Raw genomic sequence first — 21,715 nt, forward strand, 5'->3', positions numbered from 1 at the left:
AAATATTGATTTTTACTAAATCAGATTGTTTAAAAAGGAAAAGGATTTTTGATATAAAATCTTCCGGTGTTCTTGAGCGAATCAACGGTTTTCGGTATTCGTGCACAGAATTAACGGACTCTGGCTATTCAAACTCGAATCAACGGAGTTTGACCATTATAGGTCATGTATTTCTCTACATTACACTTATTTAAAAACAAAAGAGATTGATTCATGAGAAAGAGAATGTTGATGACCAACAATAGGGAAAGGGAGAATGATTTTGAGGATGGGAATGATTGTGAAATCATATGTGATGCGATGAATCGGTTGATAAACCAAATATTGGTTATTTGTGATTGATGTAGGAATGTTAGTGGTACTAGTATAGCGTGTGAAATGATAGGTATCGCACATAGGATTGTTTAGAATCATTTGGCCATGGTGAGTTGCTTGTCGACAATCATATAAACCTTGGGCATATCTGTCTATTCTCATTCACTCTAGATGCATAACTCGGCATATTTTCCTATAACTTGTATATAAATTTCTCTACTGGGCTAGTGTAACTCAACTTATCATTTTTCAGGTACATTGCAGGTCTTTGACATGTAGAGCTTGGAGTACATGTTTGACTTCATCTTTTGAAAGCTAATAAGGGAGAACTACTTGGCATCTTTGTAAAACTCTTTCGAAAACGAAAAATTGTAATTTCGATTATTGTTAAAATCTTTTGACTATGGAATCTTGTAAACTCTTAATACTCTCTTTCAGCACTAGTACTATGATAATTTGGGGCCTTTGAGCCAGAGATGAAATCTTGAATTTAACTTGTGATTATAAGAAAGAGTCGTCTTTTGGGTTAACATTTGTATTAAGGCAAAGATTTCATTTATCGAATGTTATTACCATTTATGTTGAAAATCGAAGCCGTGACAACACCCTCTAGAAATCGGTGAAAAATATGACCAAGAAGGGCTTAATTCGAACAGTTTTTTTTATAAAAGTGTATTTAAAAGCTATAAATGCATTTTTATGAAAAACTGTTCAGATCAATCTCTTTCCGGTCATATTTTTTGCTAGTTTCTCGCGAGTATCCTTAAAATCACGTTCTGATCATATTGAGCGGTTCGGATCATCAAAATTCGATCGGAAAATGGGAGGTCCTGAACTCAATAAGGGATCGGGGACTATATATATATAAGATAGGACTGGGTTTGAATTCAAAAGATAACCAATGCTCAGATTTGTCCCCTCTATAAATCTAGACAATTGGTTGTTCAAGGTTATCATCATCGCATTTGGTAATCGGCTAATCAAAAAAAAAAAAAAAAAAGAGGATCCCTGAGATTGATTCCCTGTGATTCAGGGATTTAATTTTTTTACCACATTTACCAAATATTGACATTTAAACTTCTATTGATTATCACATAAATTGTGAAAATATATAGCAAGTGAGTTTGGAAAGAATGAACCCCCAATCACGTAATGAATTGCAAGGAGGAAAAAATCACAGTTGTTAAGCGGCAATCACAATCTTAATTACGGCTGCCAGTTACTAAAATTTTTTATTTTCCTAATTGTGCTGTTATTCATGTTCCTAATTATGCTTTTTGGATGAAGTAGATATGCGTTGGTACAAAAACTCTTGGGAGGCAGATGGAAAGACAAATTTCAAGACAATAAAACCTATGTTGAACACATTTTTTTTTCCTACATAGTGTATCAGATTTGACTCTATATAGATTTTAAGATTTTTTATGCATGTTAAAATTGGATTCTATGAATACAACATGGCATTGGTTTGGAGTTTTGTGGTTTGGATTAATATAGTTCAGTGTATATCTTATCAATGCAATTAACTCGGTATATGTGATTGAGATTATCATTGGTAGTGATGTACGCAAGGGTAGAGGTGTACCAAAAAAAACTTTTTGCTGCGGAGTGCTACAGGCATAGATAATTAGCATATGGACCGGCTTTGTTCGTTTGCCATTTTAGTTTTGTTTTTGTTTTGTTTTTCAATCATTACCCTACTTCTTTCTCCAATCATTACCTTATTTTTTCAATTATTATTTTCACATCTCTCTATCTCTCTCTAATCATTACCCTTATCTTCAATCATTACTATATTTCTCTCTCCACCCACTACCAAAACTAAACTAAACTAAACTCTCAACCAAACACAACCGGTTACTTTGTTCATACCCATTTTTTTCGACATGCTCCCTTTGCACATTGCTCGACCCGTAGCTTTAGTTGTCTTCAAAATGTGTTACGCCGTGCCTTCAGGCACAAGTATTCGCTAGTGTGTGTATATATATATATCCGAGCCGCTCAATGTGTTTAGAACGTGATTTTAAGGGTGTCCGCATGAAATTGACAAAAAACAATAAACGGGAATGACTTGATTTGAGCAATTTTTTATTGAACCGTTCAATAAAGTTCAATAAAAAACTGTTCGGATGAAGCCCTTCTCGGTCAATTTTTTTCTTGATTTCTCGCGGGTACCCTTAAAATCACGTTCTGATTACATTCAGTGGCTCGGATCATCAAAAATCGATCGGGAACTTGGGAGTGTTTTTTTAGAGATTTTTTTAAAGGTCCCCGGAACCGCCCCGATTATATATATATATATATATATATATATATATATATATATATATATATATATATATATATATATATATATATATATAAAGAGAGAAATCTTCAAGTAAAGACTTTAAAATAAGGACCTTATATGCGGACGTCCCTATTTTTCGCCTTTTCCGATCGAATTTCGATGATCTGAGCCGCTCAATGTGTTCAGAACGTGATTTTAAGGGTACCCACGAGAAATCGGCAAAAAAAATGACCCGGGAGAGCTTGATTTTAGCAATTTTTATTTGAACCGTTTGATAAAAAATAAACAAAAACTGCTCGGATGAAGCCCTTTCCGGTCTTTTTTTTTTTGCTAATTTCTCGCGGGTATCCTTAAAATCATGTTCTGAACACATTGAGCGGCTCAAGTTGTCGAAATTCGATCGGGAAAGGGAGGTCCGCATTTTATTAAAATGAGATGGTCCTTATTAGAAGGAGACTCTATATATATATATATATATATATATATATATATATATATATATATATATATATATATATATATATCTATATATATATAAGTCCACTTCCTGTAAGGACCACCTTAACTTAATAAAATGCGGACCTCACTTTTTCGTTCGAATTTCGATGACCCGAGCTGCTCAATGTGTTCAGAACGTGATTTTAAGGGTAACTGTGAAAAATCAGCAAAAAAAATTACCATAAGGGGTTTTATCAGAGCAATTTTTATTTATTTTTTATCAAACGGTTCAAACAAAAATTGCTCGGATGAAGCCCTTTCCGATCATTTTTTTCGCCGATTTCTCGCTAGTACTCTTAAAATCACATTCTGAACACATTGAGTGGCTCGGATCATCGAAATTTGAACGAAAAATGGAAGAAACTATAAGGTCCTTATTTTAACTAAAATAATGACCTCCTCATTTGAAAATGACTGTATGTATATATATTGTGTTTTGTTTATTTTTTTAAAATTTTTACTATATTTGTCTGATATTTTTTGGATTAATTATCCGTCACGACAAGAGGAGTCTAAAAAATAAAAATTATTATCAAAAAGAAAAAAAATCACTAAAGACTGAAAAAATCAAACAATTCTCTTTTTTTTTTTTAAAGTGTCGTCTTATAAGAACTTTTTTCAACATTCCATATTTTTATAATTTTCCGATGCTTCTTGCTATAATGAATGGTTAATCCTAAAAGTTAAATGAAAAGATAAACAAAAAGTTATAAAAAATAAAAAATATTGAAAAAAGTTCTGAACAAAAAAGTTCACAAAAATGCAACCTAAGTCACATAATATGTAGAGGTGTGAGTTTGAAAGCGTCTATTAAAAATATCTCAAACTAATAAAATTTATATGAGCGAGGATTGAAGCACGACCGCAAAGAAAAAATTGTTAATTTGAACAGGAAATCCCACTGAACAATTATGCCCATGATAAGAGACAAAAAAAGTAGGAGAATTTTGTTTGCACCACCATTTTTCTAGGGTCATTGTATTTGGATCCCAAAAAATTCTTTCTAGCCCCAAATTTCTCTTCACACTTTTAAAAAAGTTTTTTTTTTTCAAAACGATAATAGAGGATATTATAGATCCAAGAAGTATTACATCAAGAGGAAACTCTATCCCTAAATAAGGGATCAAAAAATCAAACAGGAAGAGACTCAGTCCAAAAACTATATACAACTCCAACTAAACCCACCGCTCCAAACAGACGGAACATCACAGAAAATAACCAAAAACACCCATACAGGGGTGATAGAAGCCCCACAAACTGAAAGAAATCCCACACAAAGGACACCAAAGAAGAGAACCAAGAAAAAAAAGAAAAAAAAAAGGTAATGGAAGTGGATGGAATCCGCCGTACCAAAGCAAACTTCATCCACCGACCTAAATCTCCCCCTCTAGCGGGGGGAGGACGCCTCCGGCAACCACAATTTGCAAGGCACTACCTCCAACAGCAGCAGGATTACACGGTGGAAGAGGCGGAGGAGGGGCAGCGGATGGTGGTTTGGGAGTTGAGTTTTGTTCACCCTCCACTTAAGATGATGAACTTTACTCTCATTCTTATTCGTTGAAATGGTATGGATCCCACCATAAAATGATGTCATGCTTACCAAAAAGTGTATTGCATGTGTAGGACCTACACTATTTCAACTAATAAAAGAGAGAGTAATATTCACCATCTTTTAAGGAGGGTGAACAAAATTGCACTTGTGGTTTGGGGAGGAGAAGGATGGGAGTGAAGGGGGAATGAGAGAAAATCTCTAACTTCATCCACCGACCTAAATCTCCCCCTCTAGCGGGGGGAGGACGCCTCCGGCAACCACGATTTGCAAGGCACTACCTCCAACAGCTGCAGGATTACACGGTGGAAGAGGCGGAGGAGGGGCAACGGATGGTGGTTTGGGAGTTGAGTTTTGTTTACCCTCCACTTAAGATGATGAACTTTACTCTCATTCCAATTGCTTGAAATGATATGGATCCCACCATAAATAAGGGATCAAAAAATCAAACAGGAAGAGACTCAGTCCAAAAACTATATACAACTCCAACTAAACCCACCGCTCCAAACAGACGGAACATCACAGAAAATAACCAAAAACACCCATACAGGGGTGATAGAAGCCCCACAAACTGAAAGAAATCCCACACAAAGGACACCAAAGAAGAGAACCAAGAAAAAAAAGAAAAAAAAAAGGTAATGGAAGTGGATGGAATCCGCCGTACCAAAGCAAACTTCATCCACCGACCTAAATCTCCCCCTCTAGCGGGGGGAGGACGCCTCCGGCAACCACAATTTGCAAGGCACTACCTCCAACAGCAGCAGGATTACACGGTGGAAGAGGCGGAGGAGGGGCAGCGGATGGTGGTTTGGGAGTTGAGTTTTGTTCACCCTCCACTTAAGATGATGAACTTTACTCTCATTCTTATTCGTTGAAATGGTATGGATCCCACCATAAAATGATGTCATGCTTACCAAAAAGTGTATTGCATGTGTAGGACCTACACTATTTCAACTAATAAAAGAGAGAGTAATATTCACCATCTTTTAAGGAGGGTGAACAAAATTGCACTTGTGGTTTGGGGAGGAGAAGGATGGGAGTGAAGGGGGAATGAGAGAAAATCTCTAACTTCATCCACCGACCTAAATCTCCCCCTCTAGCGGGGGGAGGACGCCTCCGGCAACCACGATTTGCAAGGCACTACCTCCAACAGCTGCAGGATTACACGGTGGAAGAGGCGGAGGAGGGGCAACGGATGGTGGTTTGGGAGTTGAGTTTTGTTTACCCTCCACTTAAGATGATGAACTTTACTCTCATTCCAATTGCTTGAAATGATATGGATCCTATCATAAAATGATGTCATGCTTACCAAAAAGTGTATTGCATGTGTGGGACCTACAATATTTCAACCAATAAGAGAGAGGGTAATGTTCACCATCTTTTAAGGAGGGTGAATAAAATTGCACTCGTGGTTTGGGAAGGAGGAGGATGGGAGTGAAGGGGGAATGAGAGAAAATCTCTAAGATCTAGGATCAGGAGATGAAAAAACCTCACGAGAGAAAGAAATCCCTCCTCTCCCATCAACCATTAGGGCGTAAACCCTGGGGGGAGGGGAAGGAGGGAGATGGGAGCGGCGGCTTCTTTAGGGCTAAAGAGAGAGAACCGGGTTTTGGTTAAACCACACCCTTAAAAAAAGTTTATACAACCCAAAATGTGATTATCTTAAAACCTAGTTTTTCTTGTACTCGATCTCTAACGTCCTTTGACTCCCATTCTAAAAAAACCAAACTGAGAGATCCTTTATGACGTTTCATCAATATAAATAATTACAGAAATCTATTTGATTCTTCACCAAGTCAACTTCTCAAAATTCGATCAGAGCAAGATAATTGCAACTCAAAAGTATTACGACGTAGCAAACTGGCCAATAAAGAATCCGCAAAGAGGTTAGGCAAAAGTTTAAAAAAAAAACGATGTGACAAACCAAATCGATCGAACTATTGGCAAATTAAGTTTAAATATTCATCGAATAGTGTATTCAGTGCCCCTAATCCTTTGTTATTTCGGAAACCAAGAAATCACTGGAAGCCATAGCCCTTTTGGAGGACAAAGAAGAAAACAAATGTTGCCAAATAACACCTGCCGGTTGATACCGAGCAAGTTGCTATTCAGCAATTAGTGATGGTACCACTAATTAGATTGAGGAAAACACAAACAAATTAAAGGATTGGAAGGCGGTGACCGAAAAGAAGAATATTTGTTGTCTAACTTTGTTCATAACTTTGGTTGATTGTAACATTGAAATGTGTCGTGTTTTAATTTACTATTCTTTGTGTTCATACATTGTTTCTTTTGTGCCCAAATAGAGGAAACTTATTTATAGTAACTTTATCCATTTTATAAAATCAGGAGAAGATATGTGAACGAGAATGATCAGAGCAATGATGCAACGATAGCCTAATTCAAAGACACCCCCCATATCACATTTTATCACATTCATAGATCAACGAGTTGCCGTTGGTGGTGCAGGAGTACGGGAATAGGAAGGCGGTGCCGAATCAGATTTTGTTGGGAAAGATGAAGAGGATCCTCGATGTTATGCTCAACGGAAAGGCGCACAAGTTATGGCATAAATAGATTTTTATTTACTTATTTTGGTAGTGGTTTGGATTTTGGGATTTGTTGTTGGTTGTTTGGGTGTAGGGCTTACATACCAAAAAATATATTTACAAGCCCAAAACCTAATTTAACATAACAAGGGGTAACTTATATAGTTTTTTCCATTGTTTCTGTCCAAAATTTTAACGGAAGTGAGTGGAGGGGTGGAGTTGATGGAAAATGAAAGTTGAGGGGGTGAAGTTGATGAGTTTTTTAGTTGAGAATGTGAAGTTGGCAAAACGTAATAGTTGAAAAGGTGTCCTTAAAATTAAACCAAACTAATTAAATAATGAGTGGTGTGTGAATGGTACCTCATCGGAAATGACGAGCACAGTTGCAACGACATTTTGGAGCCAAATAGAGTCGAGGATGACTCAGACAAAAAATGAAGCTTTCCTTTCTTTTTTATGTATACTAGTGCAATGCCCGTGCTTCGCACGTTTCCGCATACTCATTGGATGAATTTGTAGTCGAGAAGTGTTTTTTGTTTTTATTGTGATGATAATAGAGAAATAGCAAATAGGTTATTGAATTGAACCACAGATCTTATGGAATTTGAATTGAATAAACGGAAGGAAGTTAATTGGTACCTCTATCTTATTCAAGGAGCAAAAGGAACCCTTATTTCGCTTTTGAAATGTTTTAATCCTTCAATGACAGGCACAAAAAGAACTTCTGCCAATATTCGACTGGCAACCTTTTTCTTTTTGTTTATGGTCAAAGGTATGGGCTATTCTCTCAAACCTCAACTTCAGATAGACTCTTTATTCCTAACACAACGGCAAGGTTTATAGACAATGGTATCCAGAGGTTTGAGTTTCTTGGAAGAGTTGTTGGCAAAGCACTTTATGAAAGAATATTGCTCGATTATTTGTTTTCACATGTTTTTGTCCAAAAGCTGTTAGGCCGCTATAGCAGAAAATAAATCAGGGATTCTCGATCGCATCATAACAATCCGTTCCATGTAATTAGCTAAAAATCAAACAAATTAGAATAAACAGCAAATCACAAACTCAATTGCCTAATCCATGCATGTATGTCTGTATCTACAGCCGTACGCACACTCACTTCTTCATATATGGAGAGAGAGAGAGAGAGGTATACAAGATCAACGAGGGCTATGATATGCTTGACAAAAGCAACGTGCACTTATTCTCGTTAATCCCGTGCTTGTGGTGCCTCCGAGTTGTTCACGGTGAGAGAGTTAGAGAGAGAGATTGTCTTGATGTATTGGATATATTTATAACCGCACCAATAGTAATTTGCCGCACCAATAATAATGTAGGGACACTTCCTCAAATTATGGAAAAGGAAGCTTTACTTTTCTTGTTGTGGAAGGAAGACATGCAATACCTAAACTACCCTCAATTAAAAAAATCGGAGGACAAACCTTACGAGGGCAATTTTGTATTTTCAACGCATGCCTTGGCTTGCCATCCTACGTTTTTATAGCCGCACCAATAGTAATGTAAGGACCCTTTTTCCCTCAAATTATGGAAAATGAAGCTTTACTTTTCTTGTTGTGGAAGGAAGACATGCAATACCTAAACTACCCCCAGCTAAACAAATCGAAAGACAAACCTTACGAGGGCAATTTTGCATTTTCAACGCATGCCTTGGCTTATCATCCTACTTTTTTCTAACTGCACCATGGTCAATAGTAATTTGCCGCACCAATAGTAATGTAAGGACATTTCCTCCCTCAAATTATGGAAAAGGAAGCTTTACTTTTCTTGTTGTGGAAGGAAGACATGCAATACCTAAACTACCCCCAGCTAAACAAAACGGAGGACAAACCTTACGAGGGCAATTTTGTATTTTCAACGCATGCCTTGACTTACCATCCTAGGTTCTTTTATTACAGGTGTATTGATAAGGGGCAAGTAGAGATCATGATATGAGCATCTTCAGACAGATCCGGGGTGCTGTGGTGCACCCTTGTGTAGTGCGCGGTTAGGGCATCAAAATGACGTCGTTTTGTTGTCAAATGAAGCCAAACACAAAGCCTCAAAACAACACCGTTTCGAGCATCTGAATAAAAAAAGAGTGAGCAAGCTATTCGCAACCACAAATTTTCTGTACGTAGCATGTTCTAAATTAATTACTTTCGGACAAAAATGCCCTTAAAAAAACTAACAAAAATACCCTCAATGAAACGACGTGATTTTAGGATGACAAAGTATCATCCATCATCTTCCTCCCCACTCTTCTTCCCCAACCGACCACCAACCCTAATCAACATTGTGATGAACTCCGGCGGCAAAGGAAAATGTTGGGCTGGGGACGCTCCACAGCTGTGGCTTCTTACTCTTTATACATATCTTCAGTACGGTAATAGGTTTTGGAATCGGAATCCCAAGTTCTACTAGAGAGAGAGAAGTCCGTGCTTGGGTGATCGTATGGAAATGAAAGGAGATTTGCAAAGGCCTAATTCGTTGTCTTATGCAAATTCAATTCCATTGCATTTATACATTACAGTCTTACTAATTGACCGGAAAATGGTTCATTTTTTGTCCATCAGGTGCACCTCTCTCTCTCTCTCTACTAAAATGTCGACGATGAACTCCGGCGGGTGCCGCAATGCTGGGGTTTATGTTAGGGCTCAACGGACGCAAAGGTGGAGAGTCATCATTTCTCTGCCGACGAACCAGTCCCATTGCGCATTTTTCAAATGCGCGATGTTAACCGCTCATTCATGACATGCGTAATACGGAACATGACGCATTTTGAAAATGCGTTTTTACCAACAATATATATATATATGACGCATCTTTAAGATGCATTATAGAGTATTCATGTATTAGAATCCAAATTTTCCAAACATTTTCGAGTTTTAAAATCTCAAATTTTCTATTTTTTCGAGAATGTGTATCCAAATGCCGTCAATTATTTTTTGAAGAAGGTGGTATATATGGCGGGTTTGGTGTGGTCCGGTGCAAGCCCCATTTCACAATTGGACGAAACTCTGATTATTGAATACTTGCAGACAAAACGTGGCCTTTTGGCGTGGTGGCAGGTCCTGTCGCCATTGGTGGTGAATGGTTGGGAATAAAACTGGTGGTGCAAGTGTGGCGTGGTGATGGTTATGGAGGAAGAGAAGCAGGTGAGCCCTACAACGTCGTTTTGAAGCCCTACACACACATATTACACAGGGGTGCACTCCTGGATCCATCTTCAACCATATTTTATTTTTTCATGGGAGACTTAGCGAAGAATTCTTCATATTTACATTTTTTGAGCTCAAGGACAATCACATTTTGTAATCAAACTACATAGCGGTGCACCACAACACCCCTGGATCCATCTTCAATCATATTTTATTTTTTCATAGGAGACTTAGTGAAAAATTCCTCATATTTACATTTTTTGAGCTCAAGGACAAGCACCTTTTGCAATCAAACATAATGACAAGTACCTTTTGCAATTAAATATATGGACAAATATGTTACATGATTACTAAAATACATTTTTTGCAGAACTAGTGAAAATGCCTAAAATCTTAGGATATCCTATGAAAGTAGCTAAACCTTAGGGTACTCTATGAAAGTGTCTAAAATCCTATGGTACCCTATAAAAGTGCCTAAAACTCTAAATCCTATAAATGTCTAAACTACTAAAACTCTATCATAGGAAAATGCACCTTAAAATCTTATGAAAGTGCCTAAATTTTAGGGTACCCTACCCTAGAGTACCCTTCATCCCCACCCTACCCTAGGGTAATTTTTCCATGTAAACATATTTTGCCCTTATGGCTCAATAGCTCAAAAAATTGAAGGACCTCCACTAAAAATTACGGAATATTTTGATGGCGTCCTTTCTCTAAATAAAAACTATTTTATCATACTTACAGCTAATTTTTCCTTTTTTTCATTTTATTCTACATATCTTTATTTTGAAGAATCTCTTCCCTCCAATCATACTTCATTTGAGTTCTTCAAAATGAAGACTCACGCTATTCATTCTCTATAGATAAAGAACCATTCAACAAATGAAGAACATGGTGGAGAAAATTGAATTTTAGCTTACTTTGAGCTTTGTTTTGAGTGGGTCCCACATGTCTATGTGGTCGGATCCACATATCATTGTGTTTGTTTTGTATAGAGATTAATATCAAACACTAGGTTGACTAAAATCGAATAATAGTGAATGAAAAATTGACAATAAAAGTTCCTATATGAACATTGGTAGATGAGAAAAATAAGCTTAGTCCGACATTGGTGTGGCAACTACGAATATTTTGGTATTTATACCCCAAGTTTACATAAGGGCTTGGGACCTTGGGCAGGCAAGTTTTGAAGGGGGAGAGGACATGGATATCCGGGAAAAAAAGGAAAATGACGGTCAATGACGTATTTTGATAATTAATATCCGGCAAGAACATTTACAGCATTAACAAATATTCTTAGCATGTTCTTGGCGGGTATTAATTATCAAACGTCCTGGGCCGTCATTTTCCCGGAAAAAAAATAACATGGATAAAGTAGGTTTTGGCCCATTTACCATACACGCCCGCCACTTTCCGAATCGAGTTGGGTTGGGTTGATAAAAAATGGGTTTGATGCCTTTTTCGTCCATTTACTTATGGGAAAATGACGGTCAATGACGTATTTTGATAATTAATACTCGCCAATGACATTTTTAACAGTAACAAATGTTCTTAGCATGTCTTTAACAAGTATTAATTATCAAAACACGTCCTAGGCCGTCATTTTTCCTTTACTTATTTTTACAGAAATTATTGTTTGGCCCAATACCTATTCCTTCTCCCTAAAGTTTTTTACTTTTCCTTTCTTTGCGTCTTTTCAACGAATTGTTTCGTCGGCCAAGGGATGCACCCGATGCCTTTTTCGTCCCGATCGATCAAGCGTGTCTGGTGGCTGTTTGGTTCTGTGCCCATTTCTTTATAAATAGGACCCAATTCCTCACATTCTATTGACTCGTTTCCTTGCATACATTCTAGTAGGGGTGGCAAACGGGCGGGTTGTTACCGGTCACAATTGATTTTTGACTGGTCAAAATAATGGATGAGTTGACCCATTGGGTCATTTAAGTTGATCCAATTGATGCCCAATTATGACCCAACTAATAATGGGTTAGTTGGGTTTGAACCCATTCTTACCCAACTAATAAATGGGTTGGGTTGGGTCTATTTTCTAGTTGATGGGTCTGGGTTTGTTAATGGGTCTGGGTTCAATTTGCCACCCCTACATTCTACGCATAACATCCATGTATTCTAAGAGTTCTACATAGTTTACTGGTTCGCCTGTTGAATAGCTAGATTGGTGTGCTGCAGCTATTCTTCAATAATCGGGTAATCCTAGGAGGCAACCATTCAACTTACCCAAGAGCACCAGTGTGGTGGGTAAAATTGCTTTAAGGATATATAAAAATACTAGCCTCAATTGTCAATTTTTTGACACCTGAATTGACCGAGAAAGTTTCTGACTTCGTTCTTGTTTGTTTTGTTGCAATTTGTTATTGCCAGTAATAAACGAATTCCGATTCCAACAGAACATTTGGATTGTAGTTCATTTTCATAAAGGTAGTATAGTTGAAAAGATATTAGTGGGACTTTTAAAAGAAGACCACTAATCAATATATTTAGGTACTAATATTTAAAATATTAGAAATTGAATTTTGGCAAAAAATGAATGAGTTTTGAAAAAGTACTGAGAGAAATTAAGAAATGGGTCGGAGTTGGGATGAATAGTTGTATTCTTCATACTTATTTTTTAAATAAAAAATGCTATTTTGATTCTTTAATTTGAAGAATGGGTACTTGGAGATGCCATAATGCGGTGCCGCATTCTTCATTCTTAGAACATCTCTAACCCATACTCCATAACTCCAAATCTCCTTCCATTCCTCCAATTTGGAGGAATCATGCATTCCAAACTCATCCTCTATACTTGCCTCCATTTTGGAGGATTGATTTTCGTCCTCCATATTTGGAGCACCAAAAATTTATGGAGGATCTCCTTCATTTTTTTTTTGCTCGGCTAGAGGATCTCCTTCATTTCACTATTCATCCTTTTCATATCTCATTTTAATCATCAAATTGGTTTTGGTGCATTTATCTTTTGTAAAATTAGTACTAATTAAAAGATATTTACAGGTTTTGGTGCATTTATCTTTTGTAAAATTATTACTAATTAAAAGATATTTACATTATCTTTAAAATAAAACCAATTTTGAGTATTTATTTATAAAAATAAAAATATGATAACTTGAATTTTGGAGGGAAAGTGATAAAGTTTGAGATTTGGAGTGAGATTTTTAACATATAAAGAAGAAATAGAGTATTGGATTGGAGTTGTTATGAATAGTAAAACCCTCTAAGTTTGCTTTTTGATTATTAAATAATATTTTGGTCCTCCAAAATGAAGATTTGGGGGATGTTGGATTGGAGATGCTCTTATAGAGACAACACGGACCAAACTCGAAACCAATGGATATTCGAACCGATCCAATCCTATATGGCCTAGTTTTTTTTTTTTTTTTTTCCCACCCATTGGCGATTTTGGTTTTAAAATCATGATACTTGGCCAGTTTCGGTTTGGATTTTGTATTAGCAAGTATCCGGACCAAATTCGAACCAAACCCAAAAACCAATCCTTGTAACATCATTAGTAGGAATAATAATGGCTGCTGATTTTGTCATTCTATTTTTTGTTAATGCCACTTCTCTGCAAGTGTATTTTTGGTGTAAAAATATACTTGCAGAAAAGTGGTGTTAACAAAAAAATAGAGTGGCAAAATCATTTCCATAATGTATACTACTTTGAATTTGGATATGGTAATCGCAGAACCCGGATCAAATCAACCCATTGCCATTAGTGGTTGGGTATAGCGTAGTGTGCACGTGTCTCCGTCACCATTGGCTCATCCTTTGATCTCATTATCAGCAAATGTGAAAAGAGGCCAGGTTTTTCTTGAAAGAGTGTGGGCCGGGGCCTTCTCTTTTCCACACGCTTTCACTTGAATCTATCTCTCTTTCTCACCCAAATTTGTCACCAAAACTCCACCACATTTACTTACCAACCGTCACTTTCACTCGTTTCATGTCCCCCCACTTTGTTATGTTAATATTTCTCTCGTTCACATTTACATCCTAGTTCTCTACTCCCACAAGTGGCCATTATCGTGTTGACTCCTACACAAGCTTCAACTCACAAGTATGTCTTTATTATAGTAATAAAATAATAATTAAAGAGAATATACATACCCCAACACGCTACATCTATATTAAAAATGCCATCCAATATATATATATATATATATATATATATCAATTTTTTTATAACTGATGTGGCTGCGAAAGTTTTGAGTGCCCAATCCCACCGTTCACTTGTGAAGATTTCAATTAAAATCAAAACAAAGCTCTGGACATTGATGTGCAAAAGAAAATGTGAATGGTTTTTTTTTTTTTTTTATCGGACGACATACATTAGCGGGAGTTAGTGAGGTCTAGAGTATATAATTGTACTTGTTTTTGGTTCTCTTGTAGTTGAAGATACAACATTACCTCATTCAGGGTGTTTTTTTTTTTTTACATGTGAAAGGACACCATTATCTAATTATATCAATGAAGACAAAAATGGATTCCAATTATTATAAGAACAGGGAGGGTGTAAAATTCCATTCTCTTTTTTATTCATTGAGTAATTATTAATTTTCCAAGAAAAATGCATTGGTGCAAAATAAAGTGCGATTTTCACTATTTTTTTTGATAGGCAAAAATTTATTTAAAATGGCGAGAGGGGAAAGGGAAATCCAACAGAAAGTTGGATAGTACATCACAAGGGCCAAAGCCTAGCCCAAAGGTCTAAACGGGAGTCCAAAAATAATACAATAAAGCCCACCCGAAATCTAAATAAACAATAAAGCCCAAACAACACAAACAGGCCAGGAAAGACCCGCCAAGCCAACCTCACAAAACCCTAACCTGCCCTTAAACCGCCGCCGCACAAAATACCATAAGCCTCACCAGCTAGCAAACACCACCACCCAACCGCCTCGCCGTTAAGCGATTTTCACTGTTGGTTTGATTCTTTACCTGATATTCAAATACTGCGGGCTCATGGAAATTTTTTTCCTTGGAAAACCCTTGAATGATGTTACAATGATTTCTTGGGTACTTGTTTTTTTGTGCAATTTTGTGTAGCACTGTTCACTCGGATGCCGTGATGAAGCAATATCATCTGAAAGAACTCGATCTGTAGATTTAATATTCGCCCAAAGACAAAACTAAAAACTCTCATAATAAGGAGAGACAAAATTCTTATAGAAAGGAGAGACAAAACTCTCACAAATTAGATGACAAGTAGTTGATCTGAAGAGACATGAGAAAAACAAACCAAGTACAAAAAAACAAAAAGGGAGATTGAGAACCAGTGTCATGGCCTTCCCCTTTCGCCACTATATTAGGGTTGTGAAACCCTAGGGAGGGAGGGGAAGGGAGAAGAAAGGTAAAAACTGGCCCGATTGATAAAAAAAGTAAGGTGGCATTCCACTTTTTAAAAAAGAAGATTTTGGGAAAAAGAATGTAATTTCAAGGTCAAAAATTATGTGTTGACGCAAATAATTTTTCTACCAATATGAATTTTGTTTGATAAATCTCATTGAGATCTTTTAAACGATGCAAAAAAAATTAAAAAATTATTTTTCATTTTCGTTATATTTGAATTTGAAATTACCTTCTTTTTGAAAAAGAAGGTTTTGAGAGAAAGAAGAACAGTGCCTAATTCGCATACTTTCAAATATTTGTTTCTAAATGTAAATATATAGTTTACATACCTAGTTTCGACTATTCATTTGGACTTATCCAATCAGAGGAACCAACAAGATGATTGTTGAAATTTGTCCCACATCGGTTAAATATTTCTTCCAAAACTAGTATACGAGTCTGAGCGGTTTCTCCACTCAATAGCCAATTGGTTTTAAGTTTGATGCGTTAACATGGTATCAGAGCTAGTGTTTTGGAAATTTTGTCTCTCCTTATTTGTGTCATAAGTGCACCGTTGTTTGTTGTGATCCATGTTTTTATGGATTGCTTGTTTAACTTTCCACGTGCAAGTCGGGGGTCGCATGTGTAAGGAAGTGTTAGAGTTTATCCAACATTGTTTAGTTATCTCCTCCAAAATTAGTCTATAAGCCTGAGCAATCTCTTCGTTTATTGTCAATTAATTTAAGGTTGGATGCTTTCACATTGGTCAATGGTTGCACAAATAAGGAGTAGCATCAACTGGTCAAACATACGGTTGAAATTCAAGTCCTCCATTTTTTGCATTCATAAAACTTGCAGTTGAAGAATGCAAGACCATTCCAATCATTAAAATCCCAAATAGCACAAGGGCGTATCAATCACATACTACTATAAATAAATATAGGACCCTAAAAACTGACTCATATCGAAAGATCAAACAGAATCTTTTCCGAATGCTTCCCTCCACTTACAAACCTTCCTCCTCCAGTCCACCTCTTTCTCCCCTGTTTTTCTGAGCTTTCTTCATTCCTTCCTCCCCAAATGCACCTCAATAGCTTCTTTACTTTCAGTAAACCTTACCATTTTCTTTCTATTTCTACCATCTTTACGATCTTATGGGCTACAGCTTTATCCGTCGACCAACATTTCAAACCCTGCAATGTCGGAAACTGTGGAAATGGTCCAAATATAAGCTATCCCTTTTGGATTGCTAATCAACAACAGTCTTACTGTGGTCTCCCCAATTTTGAGGTCACTTGTGATGGAAAAAACCCGGTTGTATCGATTTCGGGTGACAAATATATCATCAAAGATATCTTCTACTCCAACAATTCACTTCGCTTGGCGAGCAAAATGCTTTTGAACTTTGATAATTCGTGCCCACTTCCTCTCCATAATTTTAGCACAGAAACAACTCCATTCATCAATAGTCCAAGCTATGCGGATCTCTTCTTTTTCTACCGTTGCACCAAAAATCCCAAAAAATTTCAAACATACTCAGTTTCTTGTGCTAGCAATTCTACCCATCACTCTTTTGCTGTTTTTCATATTGATATTCTGAAGCACCATAATTACTCCATTGATTCGTGCCAGTCCTTGGTTAATGCACCGGTGGAAGGTCAAGATATCAGAGAATTGCTGAAGATGAACTTCACTGATGTTTTGAGGAAAGGGTTTGTTTTGCAATGGAACCAAACTTATTGCAATGATTGCCAGAGAAGCGGCGGGAGCTGTCTTTGGGTTGATAACGAATTTACCTGTTTTTGCGCCGATAAACCCCATTCAAGAACCTGTGATGACGGTAAATACATATCTTTACACTTAACTGATTTTTTTCTTAAAGACAATTGAATTTCGTTTCTCTTCTGTTAGAATAAAGGGCAAAGTGCACTTTGACCCCCTGTGGTATAAGCCATGTGCGGATACACCCCTTATGGTTTAAAAGTATGCACATAACCTCCTATGATTTTAAAAATGTGCGGATAGACCCTTGCCGTCATATTTTCCATCCATATTAACGGACACAACATTAAAAGATAGATATACCCTCATCATGTCCTTTGATTCTTCTTCTTTTTTAAATTTAACCACATCATTCCCTATACCAAAAATTGAATACAAAACGTTCATATTATAAAGTTTGACGAGTACTACATCTATACCAAAATTCAAGTCAATCAAAAAAATAAAAAGCTCATGGTCGAATCGATTTTGTTATGAAATAAAATTTTCAAATTTGAATTTACTAAAAATTAGATCACTGAGTTATTAATACTTGATCGTGATGAATTTTTTTTATAGAGAATAGTCTATTCTTTATTTAATATATTATGAACGACTCAGATTACATTCTAGAGGCGTATGAGATATACCTCCGTTAATATGAATGGAAAACATGGCGGCAGAGGGTCTATCCGCACAATTTTAAAACAACATGGGGTTATGTGCACACTTTTAAATCATAAAAGATGTATCCGCACATAACCAAACTCACTAGGGGTGAAAGTGGACTTTGCCCAAGAATAAATAGATATAATAAATAAAATCTTGATCTTAAGATTATAATTTGATTGTAATTATGATGATTTTCTTCCATAAAGTTAATTAGTATGATTTTATTCCATAATTAGGCTCCCTCTCCTCTCCTAAATATACTGTAAATAGAGGGCTTATTGTAAGGTTTCATATAATCGAATTCAATAAAATTTCTCTTTCATATTTTACATCTTTAACGTTCTGAAAGTAACAACAGTTTGTCACTCGTAAACACCAAGTGCCACAGAATTGAAGGCATGGCTTTTAAGTTTTATCAGGATCGATAACTAATAATGGTTGCAGTGCAGTACTCTGCTTGTTCGGTCCCAATTTTTTTACAACAGGAAAAAAAAAGAAGAAAGCACCACAGAAAATCTGTAGTATGGCTGATAGAAACCATGTGTGCACTATTTAAAATCAAGAATCCTTCCGTGTGGAGTCTGTGGACTAATTGTTAACTGTTTCAATGGTTATAAATCACTACAGGGAAGAGATTGAGTTTAACAGCAAAGCTTGGCATAGGTAAAGTGCTCCTCACAACAAATTTATTCTAAAATATTGCCGATCAATATATATATATAGACACACACACACACATTTCTTCTAATATCTCCTCGATCAGCACAACCATTTGTCGAAACTTCTAAACAAACATTCTAACTCCGATTTCCATACAGGTTTTGGCACAGCAGCTGGTTCCCTCCTTATCATCACGGGCCTTGTTTTCTTTATTCATAAAGGCTTGATGAAAAAGCGTAATAAACCTACACGTACCTCTTCAATGTTGCCGACGGATCTTGAGAAAGGATACGCCCACAGTGGAATAAAAACTTTCACCTATGACGAGCTCGTACAAGCAACTCACAATTTCGATACGAAGAGAGAAATAGGAGATGGAGGATTTTGCACCGTATACCAAGGTAAATATTAACACCGGTCGGTTTGGCCAGGTTTGTGGTAACTTTTTTGCACCACTTACTTCCTTCCTTGAGGGAATGGAAAGTTTATTCCTGGATCAGTGGCAAACAGCACTCGTTCCATTGTGTACCGAACTCACATTTCATTTTAGACACATGACATGAAAATTATCCGGAGTCTGAATACTGTCCAGTAAAATTTGGTCACTTTTGCTCTATGTTTTGACTAGGCAAGCTTCAAGATGGGCGTGTTGTAGCGGTCAAGCGATTGTATGACCATAATCACAAGAGGGAAGCGCAATTCATGAACGAAGTCGAGATACTCACATGCTTGCGCCACCAGAACCTTGTCTCCCTATACGGGTGCACCTCGCGCTACTGTCATGAGCTCCTCCTTGTATATGAATACATTCCTAACGGCACAGTTGCTGACCATCTCTATCACGAACGAGCAATACCCAAATCCCTCTCATGGCCCACTAGAATGAAGATTGCCATAGAAACCGCAAGCGCATTGTCCTACCTCCATGCCTCCAATGTCATCCATCGCGATGTTAAAACAACCAACATTCTGCTAGATAATAATTTTTGTGTCAAAGTCGCGGATTTTGGGCTCTCCCGCTTCTCCCCAATTGACGTTACCCACATTTCCACTGCCCCTCAAGGCACTCTCGGATATGTGGACCCCGAGTACTACGAATCCTATCAACTCACTACCAAGAGTGATGTTTACAGTTTTGGGGTTGTTTTGCTTGAGCTTATATCATCGAAGCCTGCTGTGGATATCAATAGGAATCGTCATGAGGTCAATTTATCAACCTTGGCTATAGCTAAGATACAAAGTCATACTTTGGACGATCTTGTCGATCCAGAACTTGGATTTGAATCGGACCATCAGGTGCGGAAGATGATCACTGAGGTGGCAGAATTGGCATTTCAGTGTTTGCAAAATGCTAGGGAGACAAGGCCATCTATGGAAGAGGTGTTGGGGGCTTTGATTGGAATTCAGAGAGAAGATTATGATGCAAAAAGTGCAGAGGAACTGGAAATTCCGGCTCACGAGGCAGTAATGCTGAAAGCTAGCTTAGTTGGCGAGGTAAATAGTGCAGAGTGAGCAATTAAGTTTTATTGTACCCTTTCAATTATACATTTTCAGGTGGCGATTCCATCTTCTATCTACTAGTGATAATTAATTAATACGTTGAGATATCTTGAAGAGGATGTACATTGAAATTAGGCGATTTCTTTGGGATACAAAATCCAACTCGGCGTGTTCTTTATTTTAGTAGTACTAATTAATTACTACTACGACTGGGAAAGAGGCATTTGTAAATTTGACGGAGATTGAGGAAATAATACAGGGTATAGTATTATAGTACTAATTGAGTTAGAGATTGGCATGACGATTCTATACTCTGAAATGGGTCCAACTTCTAAGGCTCTTAGAAGAAATTACTAGTACGTAATAACCTGCATCACTGCATGCTGCTGCTCAAATCCAGTGCGATCAATTGAATACTCCTATCTATATAATTGAAGATAATTTTTGAAAGAAGGAAAAAGACCAGGAGTGAGTAGAGTACTAAATCAGATATTGTGGAGACTCTCGCCGCCATCTTTCGGAGTACATTAATACGGAGTAATTGGTGCACTTCCAGCTGGACTCAACTTGCCTTTTTAAGTACGCAACGTCGGCCAATTTTCTTGCATAGTTGATTAGTTTTCAATTAGCAGAAACACAAAAACATGATCTTTCCTAATAAGCTCCTTTTCTATGAATGCACACATACGCTCGAGTTTCTATGTAGCAGTGGGGAAAATGTATACTGCAAAAACATCTTTCCCCACGAAACTTGGGAAACTCGACTCTGCTCTTTTCTTTTGCCACAAGCTTCCTTAAACAAATGGCTAAATTGGACATGACACGATCTTTCCCAATGCACATGCCCTGGTGGTGGCTGTCAAAGTGTGGAAACGCTTCTCGGTCATTTCTTTAATTTGCTAACTACACCGTCCGTTGAGCACACTTTGTGAAACAGAGGGGGAGATATATGGAGAGGTTTTTTAGACGGAGAGAAGGCTTTGCAGTACAGGATTTTGTATATGAGAAGGCTTTGCGGTATAGGATTTTGTATATGAGAAGGCTTTGCGGTATAGGCTGTGCTAACCGATATTTACCCCACTTAGACACACACACACACACACACATCAAAGTGTTCGTTCTTGTGAAAGTTGCTCTTCTAGTCGGACACTCTTCGTGTTGAGTATTGCATCAGCCAAACAGTACTGTTCCGTTCGTTTTTGGTCTGCATTATCCTTGTAAGTAAGATTATAAGTCCTAGTTTACTATAGGTAGTAAATTGAGCAAGGATTAACCGTTTGATTGATAAACACCATGTGCTCTGCCCGGGCTTCTGTTTTTTTGGTAGTATATATGGTAAACAGAGTTCTCTAACTTTCTGAGTACTACTATTCCAAAATATCGACCACTGATACAATGTGGTTTGTAAGGGGTTGCAGAAGTGATA

The 21,715-nt window shown here is 37.1% G+C and overlaps 1 protein-coding gene across 2 annotated transcripts; it reads left to right on the top strand.

Annotated features, from left to right (window-relative positions):
• The first annotated feature begins 16,665 nt into the window (after positions 1 to 16,665).
• On the top strand, positions 16,666 to 20,573 carry LOC131335512 (LEAF RUST 10 DISEASE-RESISTANCE LOCUS RECEPTOR-LIKE PROTEIN KINASE-like 1.2). 2 transcript variants are annotated; one of them, XM_058370905.1, is made up of 4 exons: positions 16,666 to 17,536; positions 18,757 to 18,792; positions 18,948 to 19,190; positions 19,418 to 20,573. In XM_058370905.1, the coding sequence occupies exons 1-4, from the start codon at positions 16,777 to 16,779 to the stop codon at positions 20,299 to 20,301; spliced, it is 1,923 nt and encodes a 640-aa protein (XP_058226888.1). In that variant the 5' UTR covers positions 16,666 to 16,776; the 3' UTR covers positions 20,302 to 20,573. The 2 variants fall into 2 exon arrangements, with proteins under 2 accessions (XP_058226888.1, XP_058226889.1); XM_058370906.1 differs by lacking the exon at positions 18,757 to 18,792 and having other exon boundaries at positions 16,676 to 17,536.
• The last annotated feature ends 1,142 nt before the right edge of the window (positions 20,574 to 21,715 follow it).

This window comes from Rhododendron vialii, chromosome 8a (assembly GCF_030253575.1).
Source record: "Rhododendron vialii isolate Sample 1 chromosome 8a, ASM3025357v1".
Lineage (NCBI taxonomy): Eukaryota > Viridiplantae > Streptophyta > Magnoliopsida > Ericales > Ericaceae > Rhododendron > Rhododendron vialii.